Raw genomic sequence first — 25,869 nt, forward strand, 5'->3', positions numbered from 1 at the left:
GTAGGTAGGTGGGTGGGTATACAGTAGGTAGGTGGGTAAGTAGGTATACAGTTGGTAAGTGGGTAAGTAGGTATACAGTAGGTATGTGGGTATACAGTAGGTAGGTGGGTAAGTAGGTATACAGTAGGTAGGTGGGTAGGTGGGTAAGTAGGTATACAGTAGGTAGGTGGGTATACAGTTGATAGGTGGGTAGGTGGGTATACAGTAGGTAGGTGGGTAAGTAGGTATACAGTAGGTAGGTGGGTATACAGTAGGTAGGTGGGTGGGTATACAGTAGGTAGGTCGGTAAGTAGGTATACAGTTGTTAAGTGGGTAGGTGGGCATACAGTAGGTAAGTGGGTATGTGGGTATACAGTAGGTAGGTGGGTAAGTAGGTATACAGTTGCTAGGTGGGTAAGTAGGTATACAGTAGGTAGGTGGGTATACAGTTGATAGGTGGGTAGGTGGGTATACAGTAGGTATGTGGGTATACAGTAGGTAGGTGGGTAAGTAGGTATACAGTAGGTAGGTGCGTAGGTGGGTAAGTAGGTATACAGTAGGTAGGTGGGTATACAGTTGATAGGTGGGTAGGTGGGTATACAGTAGGTAGGTGGGTAAGTAGGTATACAGTAGGTAGGTGGGTATACAGTAGGTAGGTGGGTGGGTATACAGTAGGTAGGTGGGTAAGTAGGTATACAGTTGCTAGGTGGGTAAGTAGGTATACAGTAGGTAGGTGGGTAAGTAGGTATACAGTTGGTAGGTGGGTAGGTGGGTAAGTAGGTATACAGTAGGTAGGTGGGTATACAGTTGATAGGTGGGTAGGTGGGTATACAGTAGGTATGTGGGTATACAGTAGGTAGGTGGGTAAGTAGGTATACAGTAGGTAGGTGCGTAAGTAGGTATACAGTTGGTAGGTGGGTAGGTGGGTAAGTAGGTATACAGTAGGTAGGTGGGTATACAGTTGATAGGTGGGTAGGTGGGTATACAGTAGGTATGTGGGTATACAGTAGGTAGGTGGGTAAGTAGGTATACAGTAGGTAGGTGCGTAGGTGGGTAAGTAGGTATACAGTAGGTAGGTGGGCATACAGTTGATAGGTGGGTAGGTGGGTATACAGTAGGTAGGATGGGTATGTGGTATACAGTAGGTAGGTGGGTAAGTAGGTATACAGTTGGTAGGTGGGTAGGTGGGTAAGTAGGTATACAGTAGGTAGGTGGGTATACAGTAGGTAGGTGGGTAGGTGGGTATACAGTTGATAGGTGGGTAGGTGGGTATACAGTAGGTAGGTGGGTATGTGGGTATACAGTAGGTGGGTAGGTAAGTAGGTATACAGTTTGTAGGTAGGTATACAGTAGTTAGGTGGGTATACAGTAGGTAGGTGGCTATACAGTAGGTAGGTGGGTATACAGTAGGTAGGTGGCTATACAGTAGGTAGGTGGGTATACAGTAGGCAGGTGGGTATACAGTAGTTAGGTGGGTATACAGTAGGTAGGTGGCTATACAGTAGGTAGGTGGGTATACAGTAGGCAGGTGGGTATACCGTAGGTAGGTAGGTATTTAGTAGGTAGGTGGGTATACAGTAGTTAGGTGGGTATACAGTAGGTAGGTGGCTATACAGTGGGTAGGTGGGTATACAGTAGGCAGGTGGGTATACCGTAGGTAGGTAGGTATTTAGTAGGTAGGTGGGTAGGTGGCTATACAGTAGTTAGGTGGGTATACCGTAGGTAGGTGGCTATACAGTGGGTAGGTGGGTATACAGTAGGCAGGTGGGTATACAGTAGTTAGGTGGGTATACAGTAGTTAGGTGGGTATACAGTAGGTAGGTAGTTAGGTAGGTATACAGTAGGTAGGTGGGTAGGTGGCTGTACAGTAGGTAAGTAGGTGTATCTGAGAAGAAGATTTGAGGAGGTTAAAAGCGATTTAGCCTTTCAGGGAATCCACGCGTAGGTAATTGAATACATGAAAGATACGACTCATACAGAATTAAAATAAACAAAGCATAAAATTAGAGCTATGCTTCCTCCATGATTTACACCCTGTTCAACAAAAATAAACCATGCAGTATGTTGGGGTATGTGTTGTAGGGGTGGGTGGGTGTGTTAAGTGTGTGTTTACTGACTCACTCACTGTCTCCATGGCCAGACTGTCTGCATGCGTGTGTGTGTGTGTGTGTGTGTGTGTGTGTGTGTGTGTGTGTGTGTGTGTGTGTGTGTGTGTGTGTGTGTGTGTGTGTGTGTGTGTGTGTGTGTGTGTGTGTGTGTGTGTGTGTGTGCAGTGGAAATGTTTTTTGTGGAAAGAGATGATCTTTTTACCCTTAAGAGGAAAATATTTTAAACTGGAACATTTTCTGCTACCACTCAGTCTGACCTCCCTGCTCCTCTCACAGCTGTGGGCAGTATCTTTTTACCATTGAACTTACAGACACACACCCAGCCACACAGGAACACACACATACACTCTGTTGATCTTGCAGCTCTCCCTGTTAACACTCGGTGGAATGAGTAAACAGGTGTGAAGGTATACAGTGATTCATTTAAAAAAGGGACAAACTGTGGCGCCTAAAAGACTGAGGTTCAGCATTGTGTGATGTGACAGGAGACAGATAGGCAGGTGGGGAGGAAGGCAGAAGAAGAAAGAGAGAGTGAGTGAGTGAGTGAGTGCGTGCGTGCGTGTGTGTCTCTGTGTGTGTGTGTGTGTGTGTGTGTGTGTGTGTGTGTGTGTGTGTGTGTGTGTGTGTGTGTGTGTGTGTGTGTGTGTGTGTGTGTGTGCACGCGCGCTTATGTGCACGTGTGTGTGTATGTGTTCATGCATGCATGTGCGTGTGTGTATGTATCTGTCAGAGAGAGACAGGGACAGGCCCATGGGCAGTGGTGGAGAGGTGGGGTGAGGTGAGGGTGGTGGAGCGTTAGCCAGGGACGTGCAGGGGAAGCTGGGTCGTTAACACTCTGGCAGTCAGTCTGGGTAAAGACTGCCCGTCTCTTATCACTGCTTATTTGCAGACAGTCTCATAGGACCACAAAAAGCTGTCTATCTCCCCTCTCTCTCATCAGTCTCTCTTTTTGTATCCCTCTCTCTCCCTCGGTCACCCCCTCACTCCTCCTTCTCCTCTCCTCTTTTCTCCGGGGCCATTTTGTAGGATACTAGCTGTTTTTTGTCTCAGTCTGACTCATTGTTGTGATGATTTCTCTAAATTGCCTGGGCTCAAGTCACTGTAATTCAACCTCTAAACGGTGGCTGGGGATTTGAACACAGACAACTATCCATTTATCAGCTTATATGAGCAAACTGGGAGTCAAGTTTTTTTATTTACGTTATGGGGTTTTCTGAGGGCAGTGGTTTGCGATGAGATCTAGTCCCTGTACACACAGGCCTAACACAGACAAAGTGAGTGTTCAGAACCATTACAATGTGGCTGGAATTGAGAAATACATTTTGGTTTCCAATCTCTCAAGGATTAAATAAGACCACTGCATCAGTCTAAAGTACAGGTCAACAGGGTCAGCAAGACAATCCCACTAATGTACTTGAAGCATCAAGTGAACTGAGTTACTCCAGAGATAGAGATGGTCTAGTGTCTACCCTAATAATGGGAGTTGTTGTCTGTGAGAAGGCTAGCCGATGCCTTTCACATAAAAAGATTTTCACTAAAAGCAGTTTCTCTCAAAATTAGAGATTTATTTTGATAAATACAAAATAGGCTAGAAAATGTCAGAGTTGAAATTGCTAAAAGGTTAAAACAAGGATTAAAGATTGACACCTAAAACAAACAGGTCTTTCCTTGCTCACCTCGCACTCAAACTGGGAGTCTCCAATAAACATTTAAACATCTGCAGCTCATTAGCTTAGTTCGTGGGAGGAGCCTACAATGAACAATTAACCAACCTGTGCTGACATACAAACATTCCTCACACTCATTCAATTAAAGACAATCAACTGGTTCAGGTGAAATGGTGGAAAAGATATTACTACTATGGCAAGATGAAATGGTAATAGAAAACAGGGCCCTATACAGTGCATTCGGAAAGTATTCAGACCCCTTCATTTTTTCCATATTTTGTTACGTTACAGCCTTATTCTAAAATGGTTTAAATAAACATTTTCCAAAGTCAAAAAACAGGTTTTTAGAAAGTTAGCAAATTTATTACAAATAAAAAACGGAGATACCTTATCATAAGAAATCAGACCCTTTGCTATGAGACTCGAAATTGAGCTCAGGTGCATCCTGTTTCCATTTATCATTCTTGAGATGTTTCTACGACTTGATTGGAGTCCACCTGTGTTATATTCAATTGATTGGACATGATTAGGAAAGGCACACACCTGTCTATATAAGGTCCCACAGTTGACAGTGCATGTCAGAGGAAAAACCAAGCCATGAGGTCAGAGGAATTGTCCGTAGAGAGCTCTACGGACCTGAATTGTCCGTAGAGAGCCAAGACAGGATTTTGTTGAGGCACAGATCTGGGGAAGGGTGCCAAAACATTTCTGCAGCATTCAAGCTCCCCAAGAACAGAGTGGCCTCCATCATTCTTAAATAGAAGAATTTTGGAACCACCAAGACTCTTCCTGGAGCTGGCCGCCCAGCCAAACTGAGCAATCGGAGGAGAAGGGACTTGGTCAGGGAGGTTACCAAGAACCTGATGGTCACTATGACAGAGTTAATCTGTGGAGATGGGAGAACCTTCCAGAAGGACAACTATGTCTGCAGCACTCCAGCAATCAGGCCTTTATGGTAGAGTGGCCAGACGGAAGCCACTCCTTAGTAAAAGGCACATGACAGCCTGATTGGAGTTTGTCGAAAGGCACCTAAAGGACTCTCAGACCATGAGAAACAAGGTTCTCTGGTCTGATGAAACCAAGATTGAACTATTTGGCCTGAATGTCAAGCATCATGTCTGAAGGAAACCAGGCACTGCTCATCACCTGGCCAATACCATCCCTACAGTGAAGCATGGTGGTGGCAGCATCATGCTACAGGGATGTTTTTCAGCGGCAGGGACTGGGAGACTAGTCAGTATTGAGACAAAGATGAACGGAGAAAAGTACAGAGAGATCTAATGGCAACCTGCTCCAGACCGCTCAGGACCTCAGACTGGGGGAGAACGTTCACATTCCAACAGGACACTGGCCCTAAGCACACAGCCAAGACAACGCAGGAGTGGCATCGGGACAAGTCTCTGACTGTCCTTGAGTGGCCCAGCCAGAGCCCGGACTTGAACCCGATCTAACATCTCTGGAGAGACCTGAAAATAGCTGTACAGCGATGCTCCCTATCCAGCCTGACAGAGCTTGAGAGGATTTGCAGAGAAGAATGGGACAAACTCCCCAAATATAGGTGTGCCATGCTTCTAGCATCATAACCAAGAAGACTTGAGGCTGTAATCACTGCCAAAGGTGCTTCAACAAAGTACTAAGTAAATAGTCTGTATACTTATGTAAATGTGATATTTTAGTTTTTTATTTGTAATACATTCGCCACCAAAAAATCCAACCTGTTTTCGCTTTGTCATTATGGGGTATTGTGTGTAGATTGATGGGGGGGGGGGAGCTATTTAATCCATTTTAGAATACGGCTGTAACGTAGTAAAATTTGGAAAAAGTGAAGGGGTCTGAAAAATATAGTAATATAGTATAAAAATATTGTCACTGGTCTACACACAATACACCATAATGTCAAAGTGGAAATAAGTTTTAAGAAAAAAACATTTCATTAAATATTCCTTTGAGCATGGTGAAGTTATTAATTACCCTTTGGCTGGTGTATCAATACACACAGTCACTACAATGATACAGGCATCCTTCCTAACTCAGTTACTGGAGAGGAAGGAACCCACTCAGGGATTTCACCATTAGGCAAATGGTGACTTTTTAAAATACGTACAGAGTTTAATGGCTGTGATATGAGAAAATTGAGGATGGATCAACAACATTGTAGTTACAGTGGCTTGTGAAAGTATTCACCCCCAATGCCTTACAACCTGGAATTAAAATGGATTTTTGGGGGGGGTTGTGTCATTTGATTTACACAACATGCCTACCACTTTGAAGATGCAAAATATTTTTATTATGAAACAAATAAGAAATAAGACAGAAAAACTGAACTTGAACGTGCATAACTATTCACCCCCCAAAGTCAATACTTTGTAGAGCCACCTTTTGCAGCAATTACAGCTGCAAGTCTCTTGGGGTATGTCTCTATAAGCTTGGCACATCTAGCCACTGGGATGTTTTCCCATTCTTCAAGGGAAAACTGCTCCAGCTCCTTCAAGTTGGATGGGTTCCGCTGGTGTACAGCAATCTTTAATACCACAGATTCTCAATTGCTTTGAGGTCTGGGCTTTGACTAGGCCATTCCAAGACATTTAAATGTTTCCCCTTAAACCACTCGAGTGTTGCTTTAGCAGTATGCTTAGGGTCATTGTCCTGTTGGAAGGTGAACCTCCGTCCCAGTCTCAAAGACTGAAACAGGTTTCCCTCAAGAATTTCCCTGTATTTAGTGCCATCCATCATTCCTTCAATTCTGACCAGTTTCCCAGTCCCTGCTGAATGAAAAACACCCCCCCCCCCCCCCCCCAGCATGATGCTGCCACCACCATGCTTCACTGTGGGGATAGTGTTCTCGGGGTGATGAGAGGTGCTGGGTTTGCGCCAGACATAGTGTTTTCCGTGATGGCCGAAAAGCTCAATTTTAGTCTCATCTGACCAGAGTACCTTCTTTCATATGTTTGGGGAGTCTCCCACATGCCTTTTGGTGAACACCAAACATGTTTGCTTATTTTTTTCTGGACACTCTTCCTTAAACCCCAGCTGTGTGGAGTGTAATGGTGCTCCGTGGGATGTTCAAAGTTTTGGACATTTGTTTATAACCCAACCCTGATCTGTACTTCTCCATAACTTTGTTCAGGCTGTAACACAACAAAATGTGGAATAAGTCAAGGGGTATGAATACTTTCTGAATGCACTGTGTAGCAAAATGAGGATGTGTTAACAACGTCACATTGTTCCAAAAGCGGAAAGGCAGCCGGTCTGCTTAGCGGTCTGCTTAGCGGTCTGCTTAGCGGTCTGCTTATCACTTTATTCCTGCATCTTCCCTTTCTGGTTAATATAAGCCAGGGATCATCAACTAGATTCAACCGCTGGCCGATTGTTTTTCTTGAGCGGATGGTCTGCCTGGGGGCTGGAACATAATTACAAATAGTTTATAGACTGCAAATTGACCGCAATAAACCCAAACAGATATAATGTTTGACTAAAGCATAAGAATTTTAAACCTTGCTTACATTTGTATACGATCATGTGTTTCTCTATTATGTGTGAAAATACTTTCTTAAATTTAAATTTCTTAAATTCAAATCACTTGGAGCTGATTTCTTGGTGTTTTTACAGTCTTATGTCCAAATCCCCAAAATATTGATTTATTTGCTCAGAAAGCTTGGGGGGCCAGATAAAACCACCTGCGGGCCACCAGTTGGGGAACACTGATCTAAGGTTTACAGTATGGGTTTCTTCACCGTAAACATCAAGTCGTCTCTTGTTACTACTCTGCATTGCTGCCTCCCAGTGGTAACTATAACAGCTGTAATCAAAAATAGTTAATTTACATGATACCCTGTACTTACACGTGATAGTGTGTGGTCAGGGAGAAAAAGACTGAAGGAAGCCTCAGCATAAATCACAAACTGACCTTTAGAGCCCTTATCCCCCTAGGCAGTTTTAGGAATGTGTAACCTAATCTGTTACCGGGCAGGGTGGAGCTATTACCATATTGTGTATACCTATCCAAGCCTTTAACATGTGCCTAAGGGAAGCGGCTAGCTGGCTCTATCCCAGAGTGTGCTGCCTACACAGCTGCATGCTACACAAGCCTAGAACTCACGCTGATCCTGAGCAACATTTGGAGTTGAATGGGAAATATACAGTGTACTACATCGTATAGAACGATCATTAACACATCTTCTCCCAATATCCCCATTCTCCCATTTGGGAGTATGAGTTGTGTAAGCCTGCTACTAGTGTGTCTGTGATTCCACCTGGGGACACTTTGATTCCATTGGTTAGACGTTATTTCCATATGCTCTCACTTTAAATGGCTGGCTAATCCACGGTCACCGCTAGCAGCACTCTGAGGATTATCTGTGTTGTTTTCTCACAGAGAAGAGAGATGGTGCTAATCTCCTCAGAGAGAGGGAGAGCGAGGAAGAGAGATAATGGGACATAGGATAGAAAGGAAAATAGGGAAAGGGGGAATAGAGGGAGGGAGGGAGGGAGGGAGGGAGGGAGGGAGGGAGGGAGGGAGGGAGGGAGGGAGAGAGGGAGGGAGGGAGGGAGGGAGGGAGGGAGGGAGGGAGGGAGGGAGGGAGGGAGGGAGGGAGGGAGGGAGGGAGGGGGATAATGAGTAGAAGAGCGAGAGAGAGTAAAAGAAATACAGTTGAAGTCAACTACTCCACAAATTTCTTGTTAACAAACTATAGTTTTGTCAAGTCAGTAAGGACATCTACTTTGTGCATGACACAAGTCATTTTTCCAACAATTGTTTACAGACAGATTATTTCACTTATAATTCACTGTATCACAATTCCAGTGCGTCAGAAGTTTACATATACTAAGTTGATTGTGCCTTTAAACAGCTTATAAAATTCCATAAAATTATGTCATGGCTTTAGAAGCTTCTGATAGGCTAATTGATATCATTTGAGTCAATTGGAGGTGTACCTGTGGATGTATTTCAAGGCCTACCTTCAAACTCAGTGCCTCTTTGCTTGACAACATGAGAAAATCAAGAGATATCAGCCAAGACCTCAGAAAAAAATTGTAGACCTCCACAAGTCTGGTTCATCCTTGGGAGCAATTTCCAAACGTCTGAATGTACCATGTTCATCTGTACAAACAATAGTACGCAAGTATAAACACCATGGGACCACGCAGCCGTCATACCGCTCAGGAAGGAGACATTCTGGCACCTAGAGATGAACATACTTTGGTGTGAAAAGTGCAAATCAATCCCAGAACAACAGAAAAGGACCTTGTGAAGATGCTGGAGGAAACAGGTACAAAAGTATCTATATCCACAGTAAAACGAGTCCAATATCGACATAACCTGAAAGGCTGCTCAGCAAGGTAGAAGCCATAAAAAAGCCAGACTACAGTTTGAAACTGCACATGGGGACAAAGATCATACCTTTTCAAAAAATGTCCTCTGGTCTGATGAAACAAAAATAGAACTGTTTGGCCATAATGACCATCGATGTGTTTGGAGGAAAAAGGGGGAGGCTTGCAAGCCGAAGAACACTATCCCAACCTTGAAGCATGGGGGTGGCAACATCATGTTGTGGGGGTGCTTTGCTGCAGGAGGGACTGGTGCACTTCACAAAATAGATGACATCATACGGTAATTATTTGAATATATTGAAGCAACATCTCAAGACATCAGTCAGGAAGTTAAAGCTTGGTTGCAAATGGGTTTTCCAAATGGACAATGACCCCAAGCATACTTCCAAAGTTGTGGAAAAATGTCTAAAGGACAACAAGGTCAAGGTATTGGAGTGGCCATCACAAAGCACTGACCTCAATCCTATAGAAAATGTGTGGGCAGAACAGAAAAAGCGTGTGCGAGCAAGGAGGCCTACAAACCTGACTCAGTTACACCAGCTCTGTCAGAAGGAATGGGCCAAAATTCACCCAACTTATTGCGGGAAACTTGTGGAAGGCTACCCAAAATGTTTGACCCAAGTTAAACCATTTAAAGGCAATGCTACCAAATACTAATTGAGTGTATGTACACTTCTGACCCACTGGGAATGTGATGAAAGATATAAAAGCTGAAATAAATCATTCTCTCTACTATTATTCTGACATTTCACATTCTTAAAATAAAGTGGTGATCCTAACTGACCTAAAACAGGGAATTTTTACTAGGATTAAATGTCAGGAATTATGAAGAACTGAGTTTAAACGTATTTGGCTAAGGTGTATGTAAACTTCAGACTTCAACTGTATATAAAAAACAATGGGATGTGTAAACCTAGAGGGCAGAGGGAGAGAGAAGAGAAAGAGAGATGGAGGAAAGACACAAACAGCACGAGTGACAGAATCGACGTAGAGAGAGAACAAAGTGGTGGAGAGATTTAGGAGATACTCTGTTCCAACAGTACTGCAGCTGCATGTCTGTCTGCAAAATTGCTCAGAGCTAAGTCTGTCATCTTAAATTAGTAGTCAGACGAAGACATTATTTTGATATAAAATGTAGATAATCGAGTAGGACCTCACAAAGGCTAGGTCAGCAGGATAGAAAAGGCTCTTATACAACATCATGCAGTTGAAGAGATCATTTTTCATTTGCAGGGTGAACATATACAATGGCTGCAAAGGAGTCCGATTTAGATCATTGAAAGCTTCACTGATCACAGTGGACATGAACACACACACCCACACACATGCGCATTAACCATATTTGATGCATGATGAGTTAATTATGACCATTTGACTACTGTACCATACTGTTTAGTTAATTAATTTCATACTTAGACTGAAGCAAAAGGCAATTGTTACAGATAAATAATTTGAATTTCAAAAAAAGAGTGAGTGTAGGGCAAGACAAGAGACGGTTGTACTGAGAGATGGAGAGAGAGAGCAGCAGAGAGACAGAGAGAGAGACCAGCAGAAAGACAGAGAGAGAGACCAGCAGAAAGAGAGAGAGCAGAGAGAGAGAGAGATAGAGAGAGAGAGAGCAGAGAGCAGCAGAGAGACAGAGAGAGAGAGATCAGCAGAGAGAGAGAGAGAGAGAGAGACAGAGAGAGAGAGAGAGAGCAGCAGAGATACAGAGAGAGAGAGAACAGCAGAGAGAGATGGAGAGAGAGAGCAGCAGAGAAAGATGGAGAGAGAGAGCAGCAGAGAGACAGAGAGAGAGAGAGCAGTAGAGAGACAGAGAGAGAGCAGCAGAGAGAGAGAGAGAAAAAGGGAGGTGGTGATAAGTGCTTTCTGTAAGCGTGAGCGAGGGAGAGAGATTAATGTTTATTCTGGGTGTCAGAGATGGACCTCTGAACACTAGGTGGGGAGTGGAGAGGTTGATCGAGTGCCTGTGAGAGGGAGGGAGGGAGAGAGAGAGAGATAGAGAGAGAGAGAGAGAGAGAGAGAGAGGTAGTGGGTGATGGAGTACTGGCTAGAGGAAGGGAGGGGGTGATGAGTGTGTGCTCACAGTATAAGTGACATCTCTCCTCCTCAGACAGATTGTCTCTCTTTCCCCCTAATGGGATCCTGTTATAGACCTCCTCCCCCCCTCGCTCCCTCTCCCTTCCTGCCTCCCTCTTTCTCTCTCTGACATTTCCTTTTTCCCTACATAGAAATGTTCCGTTATTGCCTACATTTCAATATCTGTGCCCTTCAATTGCCCTTTTCTCACTACATATTTTTTTGCAGTCTATCCCCTGTTACGATTACAGATTTATTCTAAGAGAATACAGTTATTTACAACTGTGAGAAAATGAAAAGGTGTGTGTGTGTGGGGGGGGGGAAATAGGAGAAAAATATCAATATTTTCCTCCATGAGGGACCTTCAAAGTTAGTTTTTGCTTTGAATATTGCTCATACCTAACCAGTCTATTTATCCCCACTCCAGCCTGCATCTTTCTGCCAATCATACTGCCTTCATCCAATATTCGGCTCAGGAAGCCCATGTCATGTAGAAAAACCTCAGAAAGCTGTTTGGAACCAGACCCAGCCGTGTTGCTCTCCAGTATGTAATCAAGGCAGGGCTTTGCCCTCGCTAGCAATCATCTGTCCTGATTTGATCAGAGACAGACTCATTCCTTCAGACTAGAGAAGGAATGAGAGAGAGAGAGAGAGAGAGAGAGAGAGAGAGAGAGAGAGAGAGAGAGAGAGAGAGAGAGAGAGAGAGAGAGAGAGAGAGAGAGAGAGAGAGAGAGAGAGAGAGAGAGAGAGAGAGAGAGAGAGAGAGAGAGAGAGAGAGAGAGAGAGGTAAGGGAGAGAGTTAGAGCCTTGCAGACAGATGGAGAGCCAGGCAGACAGATGGAGAGCCAGGCAGACAGATGGAGAGCCAGGCAGACAGATGGATAGAGAGGCAGACAGATAGACCGACACACCTCAGCTAGCACTTAGTGTTCATAACTTCTCAGTAGACGCCAGACTCAGACCAGACTGGAGCTATAGCATGAAACCTTCACAGCTTCCTGCTGACTACGTACTGTATCGTGAATGTAATAGTTAACCAGATCAATAGATCAATGTTTATGTTTCTACCACTGAATTAAATAGAACCTCGTGAAATGTTCGCTGTTAAGGTGAGCTTATTGCATTTGTATGGAAATGCATATGTTTCTACGCCATACCCACGACCACACACGAGAACGTGAATACATTAACTACCGGTGTTGTAAAGAGAAAGCATGATACAATACCACTTGGTAATGTTCCCCTACAGAACCAGCATATAGACACCTACTGTAACACCTCTCTCTCTCCCTGCAGGCTGTAGACTATGAGAGTCGTAGCTCCTACTCCTTCTCCGTGGAGGTGTTGAACCCTATGGTGGACTCTCGGTTCCTGCGCCGTGGGCCCTTTAAGGACCGCGCCTCTATCAGGGTGGCTGTGCTGGACGCTGACGAGCCGCCTCGTTTCTCCCGGACACACTACCGGATGGACGTGTCCGAGAACTGCCCTCCCGCTTGCACTGTGGGAAGGGTTAGTGCTGTGGACCCTGATACTGGACTCACCAACAACATCAGGTGCTGGACTGGATCATAAACTCTCTCTCTCTCTCTCTCTCTCTCTCTCTCTCTCTCTCTCTCTTACACACACACACACACACACACACACACACACACACACACACACACACACACACACACACACACACACACACACACACACACACACACACACACACACACACACACTCACACACACACACTCACACACTAAGAAAGGATCGAGGCAAAATTATCATTATATGTTCTCTTAAGAAAAAATGATCTAGTGAGTGCTGGCCCTGTTTTCACACAGCTATACAAATGAGGAAAAGGGCAATGTGTGGTGGAACGGTAGTTACAACGTTCATTGAGATATTTAGATAAATCAGCTCTACTTCAAGTGAGCTCATATCGACTACGATAATCTGTGATATTAATTCCCTGGCCATTTATATCCTCTCATGCTTATCTTTCTCTCTCCCTCTCCCCCTCTCCTGCTTTCACTCAATATCTTGGTCTCACTCTGTCCCCTCTGTCCCTCTCTCTCTCTCCCTCTCCCCCGCCGCCTCTTCTTACCATATCCCTCCCCCACCCTCCTCTTTCTCTCCCTCCTCCCGTTCTCCATCTCTCCCAGATTCTCTATTGATCCCCAGTCAGACCAGGAGGCTCTGTTTCGTATCACTGCAGACAGCGGCCTCATCACCACGGTAATGGAGCTGGACCGTGAGCGCGAGCAGTGGCACAACATCACCGTCATCGCCATGCAGAGAGGTCAGAGGGCACTATGTCATAATTTAGAGCTAGGCGTTTTGACCTTACCAGGAATAACTCTGCAGTAGTTATAGCATGACTTAGGGCTAGGATTGCAAAATTCCTGGAACTTTCAATAAATTGGCATTTTTTTCTGAAATCCCGGGTTAAAAGATTCCCAGAAAGACGGAATCAGGAAGGAATAAGCAGAAAATCCGTAATCCTTCAACCAGGATTTCTGGAAAACCGGGACATTTATTGAAAGTTCCAGGAATTTTGCAACACTACTCAGGCCCTTCGTTTTTCATGATCAGGACAATCTCCAGACCCCAGTCATTGCACATTCACTCTCCGCCAAAGCATGAAAAGCTGTAGAGCAGGGGTGTCAAAGTCAAATGGACGGAGGGCCAAATAAAAAAATCAGCTACAAGACGAGGGCCGGACTGTTCGAATGTTCATTGAAAATTTTTTAAATGACGCATATAGTCTAGTGAACCTAATTGAACCTACTGAAAACCTAACAAATATATTACAATATGATCAGATAAATAAAGCAATATTTTCTTATGGCTCTGTCAGTAATCTTTAATTTTCAACAGACACAAAAGACAAATTTCCTTTATATAAATATCCCCATAACATGAACATTAAATGAAAGAAACCGGTATTCAAGGCACCATCAGTAGACTATATTTTCTATTTTAGCAAAAGTGGGCTAAATTTACTTCAAAGAAAAAACAATAATAGCAATTTTCTATCATCCACTCAACTGAAATATTTTTAAAATATAATTGGATTGAAATACAAAAAAATAAAGTGCAAAAATCTATTAATCAAAAACAACACTTTGTTTAAGGAGAAGTAACATGCAGTGAAAACAAATATTAAATTTTAACTTTTAAACTTGAACTGAGTAAAAACTCTAAATATGTGATTGCACAGTAATGTTCACTTGTTTGAGGTTGAGGGTGATACTTGGTGGTGTCCCATCTTTTCCACAAGTTCTTCAATGTTCGGGGTAAGGCTCTGAGCTGAAGAAATCCTCAGAATTGAGTGGAGGTGTTCAGCAGTAAGTCGACTTCTGTGTGATGTTTTGTTCAGGTTCATCAAAGAAAACAGTTGTTCACACAGGTATGTGCTGCCAAACATAGACAACGTTTGAGCAGCCTGGATGCGCAGCTGGGGCATTGTGCCGGGGAGGAAACGGGCGAACTCCGCAGCACCCACTGCCGCATATTTTGCCCTCAGTGCATCATTGCATTGGAGGTCAATCAACTCCATTTGGAGGTTTGGTGGTGAGCTTTCCACGTCAACAGCAAATGGGTTACCGAGCAGTTCCAACCTGCTTTTTTGTGCTTCAAAGTCAGCAAATCGGCGTCGAAAGTCAGCGGCAAGCATACCTATTTTATCAGCCAACTGTGTGCTCGGGAACGCACTGGTAGAGAGCTTCTCTTTCATGGTCTGGCAGCTGGGAAAGTGGCTCAAATTTTCTTTCCGCATCTGCGTCTCCCACAGAGTCAGTTTGGTTTTAAATGCCTTCACTGTACTGTACATATCAGAGATGACACGATCCCGACCCTGCAGCTGCAAGTTTATTGCATTCAGATGACTCGTAATGTCACACAGAAAAGCCATTTCACACAGAAACATTTCGTCTCGGAGTTGTGTTGTGTCTTTCCCTTTGCTGTCCAAGAACAGACAAATCTCCTCACGAAGCTCGAAACATCTTTGAAGCACCTTTCCCTGGCTTAGCCATCGCACCTCTGTGTGATAAGGCAAATCACCATGCTCCGTTTCTAACTCCGTCAGAAATGCCTTGAACTGGCGGTGATTCAAACCTTTGGCTCTGATAAAGTTAACTGTGCGCGTGATGATGCTCATTACATGCTCCATTTTCAAGGCTTTACCGCACAACGCTTCCTGGTGTATGATACAATGATAAGCTGTCAGCTCACCTGTCGCGTTTTCCTCTTGCATCTTTTCCCGTATCTTCGCCACCAGTCCGCTCCTGTGTCCACACATCGCAGGTGCTCCGTCGGTTGTCAAACCCACGAGTTTTTCCCAAGGCAGCTCCATCTCATTTACACATCTTGACACCTCTTCATACAAATCATGCCCCGTAGTTGTGCCATGCATAGGACGTAAAGCCAAAAACTCCTCTGTCACGCTTAGGTTGGAGTCCACTCCGCGGATGAAAATTGACAACTGGGCAATGTCAGAAATGTCGGTGCTCTCATCCACAGCCAAGGAATATGCAATAAAATCTTTTCCCTTTTTCACAAGCTGCTCTTTTAGATTGATGGACAACTGGTCTACTCTCTCGGCAATGGTGTTTCTGCTCAGACTCACATTTAAAAAGAGTTGCCTTTTTTCTGGGCAAACTTCGTCACAAACTTTAATCATGCAGTTTTTGATGAAATCCCCCTCCGTAAATGGCCGGGCTGATTTAGCGATCTCTTCTGCCAAAATAAAACTGGCCTTGACAGCAGCCTGGCCTTGTGATTTGGCTTTTTTGAACAGAGCCTGTCGAGATTTGAGGCCTCGTTTTAATTCCTCTGCCTTTTGTAGCCTTTGTTCCATGTCCATATTCTTGTTTTTGTCCGCGTGTTTCGTTTCATAATGTCGTCTCAGATTATACTCTTTCAGTACCGCCACACTTTCTCCACACAGAAGACACACAGGTTTTCCAGCTACCTTCGTGAACATATACTCCGACTCCCACCTTGTTTGAAACCCCCGGTTCTCAGTATCCACCTTCCGTTTTGCCATTTTTGATGGGTATCTGAAAGTTAATTTTACTGTGATGCTGACGACTGCTGTGCCAATAAATATTGAAATGAAGCAGCCTACTGCTCGGTGCGTCACCTTTGCATTGTGGGAAATGTAGTATTGGTGCGTGTAAAAGATCTGCGGGCTGCCGGCTTGCTGCGGGCCGGTTCTAATAATAAATCAAGATCATCCCAGGGGCCGTAAAAAACCTTCTTGCGGGCCGGATGTGGCCCGCGGGCCTTGACTCTGACATATGTGCTGTAGAGAGTTGAAGTACAATACACTCCACAAAGCAGCTTTACTTTATGTCTTGATGGCTTCAATATGTTCCACAGGACCAGCAGTAGTAGCACTGCTTTAACCATGCTGACAGTAGTAACGCTGCTTTAACCATGCTGACAGTAGTAGCACTGCTTTAACCATGCTGACAGTAGTAGCACTGCTTTAACCATGCTGACAGTAGTAACGCTGCTTTAACCATGCTGACAGGAGTAACGCTGCTTCAACCATGCTGACAGGAGTAACGCTGCTTTAACCATGCTGACAGGAGTAACGCTGCTTTAACCATGCTGACAGGAGTAACGCTGCTTTAACCATGCTGACAGTAGTAGCACTGCTTTAACCATGCTGACAGGAGTAACGCTGCTTTAACCATGCTGACAGTAGTAGCACTGCTTTAACCATGCTGACAGGAGTAACGCTGCTTTAACCATGCTGACAGTAGTAGCACTGCTTTAACCATGATGACAATAGTAACGCTGCTTTAACCATGCTGACAGTAGTAACGCTGCTTTAACCATGCTGACAGTAGTAACGCTGCTTCATCCATGCTGACAGTAGTAATGCTGCTTTAACCATGCTGACAGTAGTAACGCTGCTTTAACCATGCTGACAGTAGTAGCACTGCTTTAACCATGCTGACAGGAGTAACGCTGCTTTAACTATGCTGACAGTAGTAACGCTGCTTTAACCATGCTGACAGTAGTAACGCTGCTTTAACCATGCTGACAGTAGTAGCACTGCTTTAACCATGCTGACAGGAGTAACGCTGCTTCAACCATGCTGACAGGAGTAACGCTGCTTTCACCATGCTGACAGTAGTAACGCTGCTTTAACCATGCTGACAGTAGTAGCACTGCTTTAACCATGCTGACAGTAGTAATGCTGCTTTAACTTTTCATGTCAGTAGTAACGCTGCTTTAACCATGCTGACAGTAGTAAAGCTGCTTTAACCATGCTGACAGTAGTAGCACTGCTTTAACCATGCTGACAGGAGTAACGCTGCTTCAACCATGCTGACAGGAGTAACGCTGCTTTAACCATGCTGACAGGAGTAACGCTGCTTTAACCATGCTGACAGTAGTAGCACTGCTTTAACCATGCTGACAGGAGTAACGCTGCTTTAACCATGCTGACAGTAATAGCACTGCTTTAACCATGATGACAGTAGTAACGCTGCTTTAACCATGCTGACAGTAGTAACGCTGCTTGACATCTGACAGTAGTAACGCTGCTTCATCCATGCTGACAGTAGTAATGCTGCTTTACCTATGCTGACAGTAGTAACGCTGCTTTAACCATGCTGACAGTAGTAGCACTGCTTTAACCATGCTGACAGTAGTAACACTGCTTTAACCATGCTGACAGTAGTAACGCTGCTTTAACCATGATGACAGTAGTAGCAATGCTTTAACCATGCTGACAGTAGTAACGCTGCTTTAACCATGCTGACAGTAGTAACGCTGCTTTAACCATGCTGACAGTAGTAGCACTGCTTTAACCATGCTGACAGTAGTAACGCTGCTTTAACTATGCTGACCATGCTAGTAATGCTGACTGCTTTAACCATGCTGACAGTAGTAACGCTGCTTTAACCATGCTGACAGTAGTAACGCTGCTTTAACCATGCTGACATGCTGACATGCTGTAGTAATGCTGCTTTAACCATGCTGACAGTAGTAACGCTGCTTTAACCATGCTGACAGTAGTAGCACTGCTTTAACTATGCTTACAGGAGTAACGCTGCTTTAACTATGCTGACAGTAGTAACGCTGCTTTAACCATGCTGACAGTAGTAATGCTGCTTTAACCATGCTGACAGTAGTAGCACTGCTTTAACCATGCTGACAGGAGTAACGCTGCTTCAACCATGCTGACAGGAGTAACGCTGCTTTAACCATGCTGACAGTAGTAACGCTGCTTTAACCATGCTGACAGTAGTAGCACTGCTTTAACCATGCTGACAGTAGTAACGCTGCTTTAACTATGCTGACAGTAGTAACGCTGCTTTAACCATGCTGACAGGAGTAACACTGCTTTAACCATGCTGACAGGAGTAACGCTGCTTTAACCATGCTGACAGGAGTAACGCTGCTTTAACCATGCTGACAGTAGTAGCGCTGCTTTAACCATGCTGACAGTAGTAAAGCTGCTTTAACCATGCTGACAGTAGTAGCACTGCTTTAACCATGCTGACAGGAGTTACGCTGCTTCAACCATGCTGACAGGAGTAACGCTGCTTTAACCATGCTGACAGGAGTAACGCTGCTTTAACCATGCTGACAGTAGTAGCACTGCTTTAACCATGCTGACAGGAGTAACGCTGCTTTAACCATGCTGACAGTAGTAGCACTGCTTTAACCATGATGATAGTAGTAACGCTGCTTCATCCATGCTGACAGTAGTAACGCTGCTTTACCTATGCTGACAGTAGTAACGCTGCTTTAACCATGCTGACAGTAGTAGCACTGCTTTAACCATGCTGACAGTAGTAACACTGCTTTAACCATGCTGACAGTAGTAACGCTGCTTTAACCATGCTGACAGTAGTAACGCTGCTTTAACCATGCTGACAGTAGTAACGCTGCTTTAACCATGCTGACAGGAGTAACGCTGCTTTAACCATGCTGACAATAGTAACGCTACTTTAACCATGATGACAGTAGTAGCAATGCTTTAACCATGCTGACAGTAGTAACGCTGCTTTAACCATGCTGACAGTAGTAACGCTGCTTTAACCATGCTGACAGTAGTAGCACTGCTTTAACCATGCTGACAGTAGTAACGCTGCTTTAACTATGCTGACAGTAGTAACGCTGCTTTAACCATGCTGACAGTAGTAACGCTGCTTTAACCATGCTGGCAGTAGTAGCACTGCTTTAACCATGCTGACAGTAGTAACGCTGCTTTAACTATGCTGACAGTAGTAACGCTGTTTTAACCATGCTGACAGTAGTAACGCTGCTTTAACCATGCTGACAGTAATAGCACTGCTTTAACCATGCTGACAGTAGTAGCACTGCTTTAACCATGCTGACAGTAGTAACGCTGCTTTAACCATGCTGACAGTAGTAACGCTGCTTTAACCATGCTGACAGTAGTAACGTTGCTTTAACTATGCTAACAGTAGCAGTGCTTATGGCAGTATTAGTACTATCTGTGAAATTGGGAGCAATCAAATTAAGTGCCACCACCTTAGGACGGTAAACAGCAGATCCTAATTAAACACATGACATTTCATATTGAGTGATCACAGAAAAGGAAACATTTTACATACATTTCCACCAGCTAAAGAATCCTATATTAACCCTTTAACGTCATACCTATTAGCGTAACACAGTGGTAGCCAGTAGCGGTGTGTGGATAAAATCACTGGGGAAGCCGAGCCAGAAATCACTGGAGAAGCCAAGCCAGAAATCACTGGAGAAGCCAAGCCAGAAATCACTGGAGAAGCCAAGCCAGAAATCACTGGGGGAAGCCAAGCCAGAAATCACTGGAGAAGCCAAGCCAGAAATCACTGGGGAAGCCAAGCCAGAAATCACTGGAGAAGCCAAGCCAGAAATCACTGGGGAAGCCAAGCCAGAAATCACTGGGGAAGCCAAGCCAGAAATCACTGGGGGAAGCCAAGCCAGAAATCACTGGAGAAGCCAAGCCAGAAATCACTGGGAGAAGCCAAGCCAGAAATCACTGGGGAAGCCAAGCCAGAAATCACTGGGGAAGCCAAGCCAGCAATCACTGGAGAAGCCAAGCCAGAAATCACTGGAGAAGCCAAGCCAGAAATCACTGGAGAAGCCAAGCCAGAAATCACTGGAGAAGCCAAGCCAGAAATCACTGGGGGAAGCCAAGCCAGCAATCACTGGAGAAGCCAAGCCAGAAATCACTGGGGGAAGCCAAGCCAGCAATCATTCGGGAAGCCAAGCCAGAAATCACTGGGGAAGCCAAGCCAGAAGAAAATGCCATATTACAACCTGTGTTGTGATAATTTCGTTGTTTGCTTTATAACCTGATAGTTCATATGCATTGACACCGTGCTATATAGGCATAAGGCAGAAACAATAAGAAGATATTTGTATTGGTATTTATTATGGGTCCCCATTAGCTGCTCCCAAGGCATCCTCCTCTCTTTTATGTTGCTGAAACGATCTATTACTCTGTCGAACAATACACACCTGTTGTCTTAGGCTACCTGGCTAAAATGCTTGCTCGCTAGTCTAACTTCCATTCATGGGCAATTTTAGCTACCTATCTAGCCCCCGGAGGACAAGGTCACAACGAGATGCAACAATTCAAGTTTTTCTCAATAACATTTTGCTTTTGATGTGACACTTTTTTTTGGTGCGCCAGGACCTTTCACAGTTGAGATCGCTCGGTTTAGCTCAATGCTGATTGGCTATTATTTTACAAAATTTTTTTATCAAGGTAGGCAAAATGCTCGCTGGCTTCCCTTGCATTCAATGCAATGAATGGCAATGATGTCATACTCTTTCTGACCAGACAGCATCAGATAGATGGGCTACACCTCCCGAGACAGAGGGGCGCTGTTTCGCTCGCTAGGGTGCTTTCTCCTGTGAGATACATTCAGCCCCTTGTGAATTGAAGGAAAATTATGAAGCACGGAGAGACTAAAAATAAATGTTATTTTTTTTCTTAGGGAAGGTTCCCTTGGCATCCATGAATACACACCACTGGTGGTAGCAACAGTAGTGGTTAGTGTGGTGACAGTGCTGGTCTTTATTTAAGCAGTGCTACTGGCCAGCATTGCAGTGGGTCTTCAGTCGTGCGAATGACGCTGCCAGAGTTGAATAATGAGCTCTATCAGTTAAACAGACCATTGGCGGCAGGATGTGTGTGTGTGTGTGTGTGTGTGTGTGTGTGTGTGTGTGTGTGTGTGTGTGTGTGTGTGTGTGTGTGTGTGTGTGTGTGTGTGTGTGTGTGTGTGTGTGTGTGTGTGTGTGTGTGTGTGTAAGTAAAGAAATAAAACAACAGTAAAAGACATTTGTAAAAAGAGTAGCAAGGCTTTATACAGACACCTGCTAGTCAGGCTTATTGAGATAGTAGGTACATGTAGGTATCGTTAAAGTGACTATGCACTTATGATGAACAGAGAGTAGCAGAAGCGTAAAAAGAGGGGTTGGCGGGTGGTGGGACACAATGCAGATAGCCCAGTTAGCCAATGTGCGGGAGCACTGGTTGGTCGGGCCAATTTAGGTAGTATGTACATGAAGATATAGTTAAAGTGACTATGCATATATGACAAACAGAGAGTAGAAGCAGTGTAAAAGAGGGGTTGGGGGGAGGCACACAATGCAAATAGTCCAGGTAACCATTTGGTTAACTGTTCAGGAGTCTTAGGGCTTGGGGGTAAAAACTGTTAAGAAGCCTTTTTGTCCTAGACTTGGCACTCCGGTACCGCTTGCCATGCGGTAGTAGAGAGAACAGTCTATGACTGGGGTGGCTGGGGTCTTTGACAATTTTTATGGCCTTCCTGAATGGCAGGCAGCTTTGCCCCAGTGATGTACTGGGCCGTATGCACTACCCGCTGAAGTGACTTGCAGTGATGAAACCGGTCAGGATGCTCTCGATGTTGCAGCTGTAGAACCTTTTGAGGATCCCAGGACCCATGCCAAAGGTGATCAGGCCTACCACTGTTGTGTCGTCAGCTAACTTAATGATGGTGTTGGAGTCGTGCCTGGCCATGCAGTCGTGTGTGAACAGGGAGTACAGGAGGGGACTGAGCACGCACCCCTGCGGAGCTCCAGTGTTGAGGATCAGCGTGGTAGATGTGTTGCTACCTACCCTCACCACCTGGGGGCGGCCTGTCAGGAAGTCCAGGATCCAGTTGCAGAGGGAGGTGTTTAGTCCCAGGTTCCTTAGCTTGGTGATGAGCTTTGAGGGTACTATGGTGTTGAACGCTGAGCTGTGGTTAATGAATAGCATTCTCACATAGGTGTTCCTTTTGTCTAGGTGGGAAAGGGCAGTGTGGAGTGCAATAGAGATTGCATCATCTGTGGATCTGTTTGGGCGGTGTGCAAATTGGAGTGGGTCTAGGGTTTCTGGGATACTTGTGTTGATGTGAGCCATTACCAGCCTTTCAAAGCACTTCATGGCTACGGACGTGAGTGCTACGGGTCTGTAGTCATTTAGGTAGGTTGCCTTTGTGTTCTTAGGCACAGGGACTATGATGGTCTGCTTGAAGCATGTTGGTATTACAGACTCAATCAGGGACATGTTGAAAATGTCAGTGAAGACACCTGCCAGTTGGTCAGCACATGCCCGGAGCACACGTCCTGGTAATCCGTCGGACCCCGCAGCCTTGTGTATGTTGACCTGTTTGGAACATGTCGGCTACGGAGAGCGTGATCACACAGTCATCCGGAACAGCTGATGCTCTCATGCATGCCTCAGTGTTGCTTGCCTCGAAGCGAGCATAGAAGTGATTTAGCTCGTCTGGTTGGCTCGTGTCACTGGGCATCTCGCGGCTGTGCTTCCCTTTGTAGTCTGTAATAGTTTGCAGGCCTTGCCACATCCGACAAGAGTCAGAGCCGGTGTAGTGTGATTCAGTCTTAGCCCTGTATTGACGCTTTGCCTGTTTGATGGTTTGTCACAGGGCATAGCGGGATTTCTTGTAAGCTTCCGGGTTAGAGCCCGCACCTTGAAAGCGGAGGCTCGACCCTTTAGCTCAGTGCGAATGTTGCCTGTCATCCATGGCTTCTGGTTGGGGTATGTACATACAGTCACTGTGGGGACGACGTCCTCAATGCACTTATTGATATAGCCAGTGACTGATGTGGTGTATTCCTCAATGTCATCGGAAGAATCCCGGAACATGTTCCATTCTGTGGTAGAAAAACAGTCCTGTAGTTTAGCAACTGCTTCATCTGACAATTTTTTTATAGCAGGAATCCGGAGGATAGAGTTGTGGTCGGATTTACCAAATGGAGGGCGAGGGAGAGCTTTGTACGCTTCTCTGTGTGTGGAGTACAGGTGACCTAGAATTTTTTTCCCTCTGGTTGCACATTTAAAGTTTTTCTCAATTGCTAAAACACAATTTCTGAAACCTTGCTCCATTTCCTGAAAACATTAAACACAAAACCTAATCTTCAAGCACTATTTACATAACCTCTGACTCCTCTCGCAAAATGAAACATTCGCCTCAAAACACTTTTACCTGTGTTCAAAATCAAACACTGCTCTCAAATCATAAACAAAGTGATCAAAATGACATACACTCTCAAGCAGTCAGTAAACAATACATCGAAAAATAGAAAACACATTGTTCAAAACATACAATTCTCAGGGAGAAGTACATTTTTAATCTAAAAAAATATTCATATTTTTCCGTCATTGTCTTTTGATGAACGAAAACATGTTCTATCATAGTAGCTCAAAATTGATCAGAAATTACTACTCTGCTTTGCTCTTTGCAATTTTGTTCTTCCTCCTCTCACAAACTTGTCCTTTGTCTCTGTGATACTGTAATTCTTGTTCTTTGTTGATATGAACCTGCAACAAGTCAAAATATATTGAGCAGTCAGTACTGTTAATAAATAACAAGCACAATGTTCAGGGCCATACAATTTGTCCATTGTACAGTATACAGCCTACAATGCACTGTACTACAGTATACAATACTAAAAGGGACAAAAATCAAAGGAGTAAACGTGATCAATGTGCTTCTTCTTGTCTTTGGGCTGGGTCCGGCCAGAGTACTTCGTCGACATCACAAGCAATATTGTCCCTCCTGAGGCAATGGGGGAAGAAGCCTCCTGTGTGCCGTATCCAGCCCTGACATTATTCCTCACCTATATCACCACAGGCTAAAACCATGGCTTGCAGCAGATTTACTCTGGTGTAGGGTTGTCTATCATACACTTTCCATCTCCAAGAGAAGAAAAACTCCTCAATCGGATTCAGGAAAGGCGAGTATTGAGGGAGGTACAAGTTCATAAACTGCCCATTGATGTTAAACCATTCCCTTACCTGAGCAGCTCGGTGGAAACTGACATTGTCCCACACTATCACATAGGTGGGAATGGGATTCTCATTTAGCTCTTGACCCTGCTGCTCTTGAACCTGCTGCTCAAATCAAATATCTCTTAGATTGTCAATAAATCTTAGATGGCCCGAGTGTAACATGGTGATGTAGAACACCATGGTTGCTGATAGCAGCACAGATTGTGACATTTTTGACCAGGGACTTCAACAATGGCCCGCTGTCCAATCAGGTTTCGGCCTCTCCTTCTCCTCTTTGTTAGATTGAAGCCTGCTTCATCTACAAATATGAACTCATGGGGCCTGTCCAAGGATTCCAAGTCAAATATTGTCTGTGTAGAAATACAATATTCTGAATGTAGGATTTTGTAAGTCGTACAGAGACAGTGCTATACTGTAGAGTACAATTAGGCTTCTGATTCACATACATTGTATGTACTGAAGAGTAATGTCATTCATATAGTATGTGTTAGTACTGTAGACAATCTGGATTACAGTAAATGTTTCTGAATGTACACTTACTTGCACATACTGAGCTCGCAGTTCTTTCACCCTTGGTGAGTTGCGCTCAAAAGGTACTCTGTATACTTGTTTCATTCACATCCTGTTACGATGGAGGACACGGTCAATTGTGGAAATGCTCACACTGTCAATTCCCTGGAAATTTGTGTTGTCTTGTATCACTCGTTCCTGGATTTCTCTGAGTCGTATTGCATTATCTTGAAGGACCATGCCAACTATAACGGCCTCTTGCTCCTGAGTGAATATAGCTGTCCTTCCACCAGCATGTGGCAGCCTTGCAATTCTTCAAAAAGTAGTAGTGCAGTTACAAAACATTTTCATGCAGTACAATACATACAGTGATTAACTTTACAAATGTCTATTGAAACAGCTGCATATAGTGTAGTACAGTAAATTTGCAATTACAAAAATACAGTAGTATACTGTACCTGTTCTCTTCTCTGAATGTCCTTACTATGGTGGACACAGAAAATCGGCTTACATTGGGTTGCACTCTAAGTCCTGCTTCCCTCATTGTCAGTCCATGGACAAGAACATGGTCAGATATTTCCACTCTTTGTCTTCCCCTTCGTCCTCCTCTTTCTCTTTCTTGCCCTCTTCCTCCTCGTCGCCCACCTCGCATACACACTCGTTCTCTCACATTGTTTCTTCTATCCATTCTCAGACTTTCTCCTTCCCACCTTCAACAACCTGTTTGCTCTCTGAACTGGCTTATATTGGTTGTGTCGCATCATTTGAAACAGGTTAAATCAATTTTGAGTGGTTGTGTTCAATCAATGACATGTGTTCTCTATTTGTATTTGATTGATGCCACTTGTGTTTACCAGTATGGATGACATGTGCATTAGAGTGCAGAATGTGTTTTGAGAATGAGAA

General features: G+C 44.4%; 1 protein-coding gene across 1 annotated transcript in view; it reads left to right on the forward strand.

The window, feature by feature from the left end:
• The window catches only part of LOC139386759 (uncharacterized), a 112,697-nt gene that overhangs the window by 78,977 nt on the left and 7,851 nt on the right, over nucleotides 1-25,869 (forward strand). Inside the window, exons 6-7 of the mRNA XM_071132571.1 lie at nucleotides 12,461-12,717; nucleotides 13,316-13,452. Coding sequence (XP_070988672.1) covers nucleotides 12,461-12,717; nucleotides 13,316-13,452 — 394 coding nt within the window. The remainder of the gene's footprint in view (nucleotides 1-12,460; nucleotides 12,718-13,315; nucleotides 13,453-25,869) is intronic.

The sequence above is a fragment of the Oncorhynchus clarkii genome, chromosome 28, assembly GCF_045791955.1.
Source record: "Oncorhynchus clarkii lewisi isolate Uvic-CL-2024 chromosome 28, UVic_Ocla_1.0, whole genome shotgun sequence".
Lineage (NCBI taxonomy): Eukaryota > Metazoa > Chordata > Actinopteri > Salmoniformes > Salmonidae > Oncorhynchus > Oncorhynchus clarkii.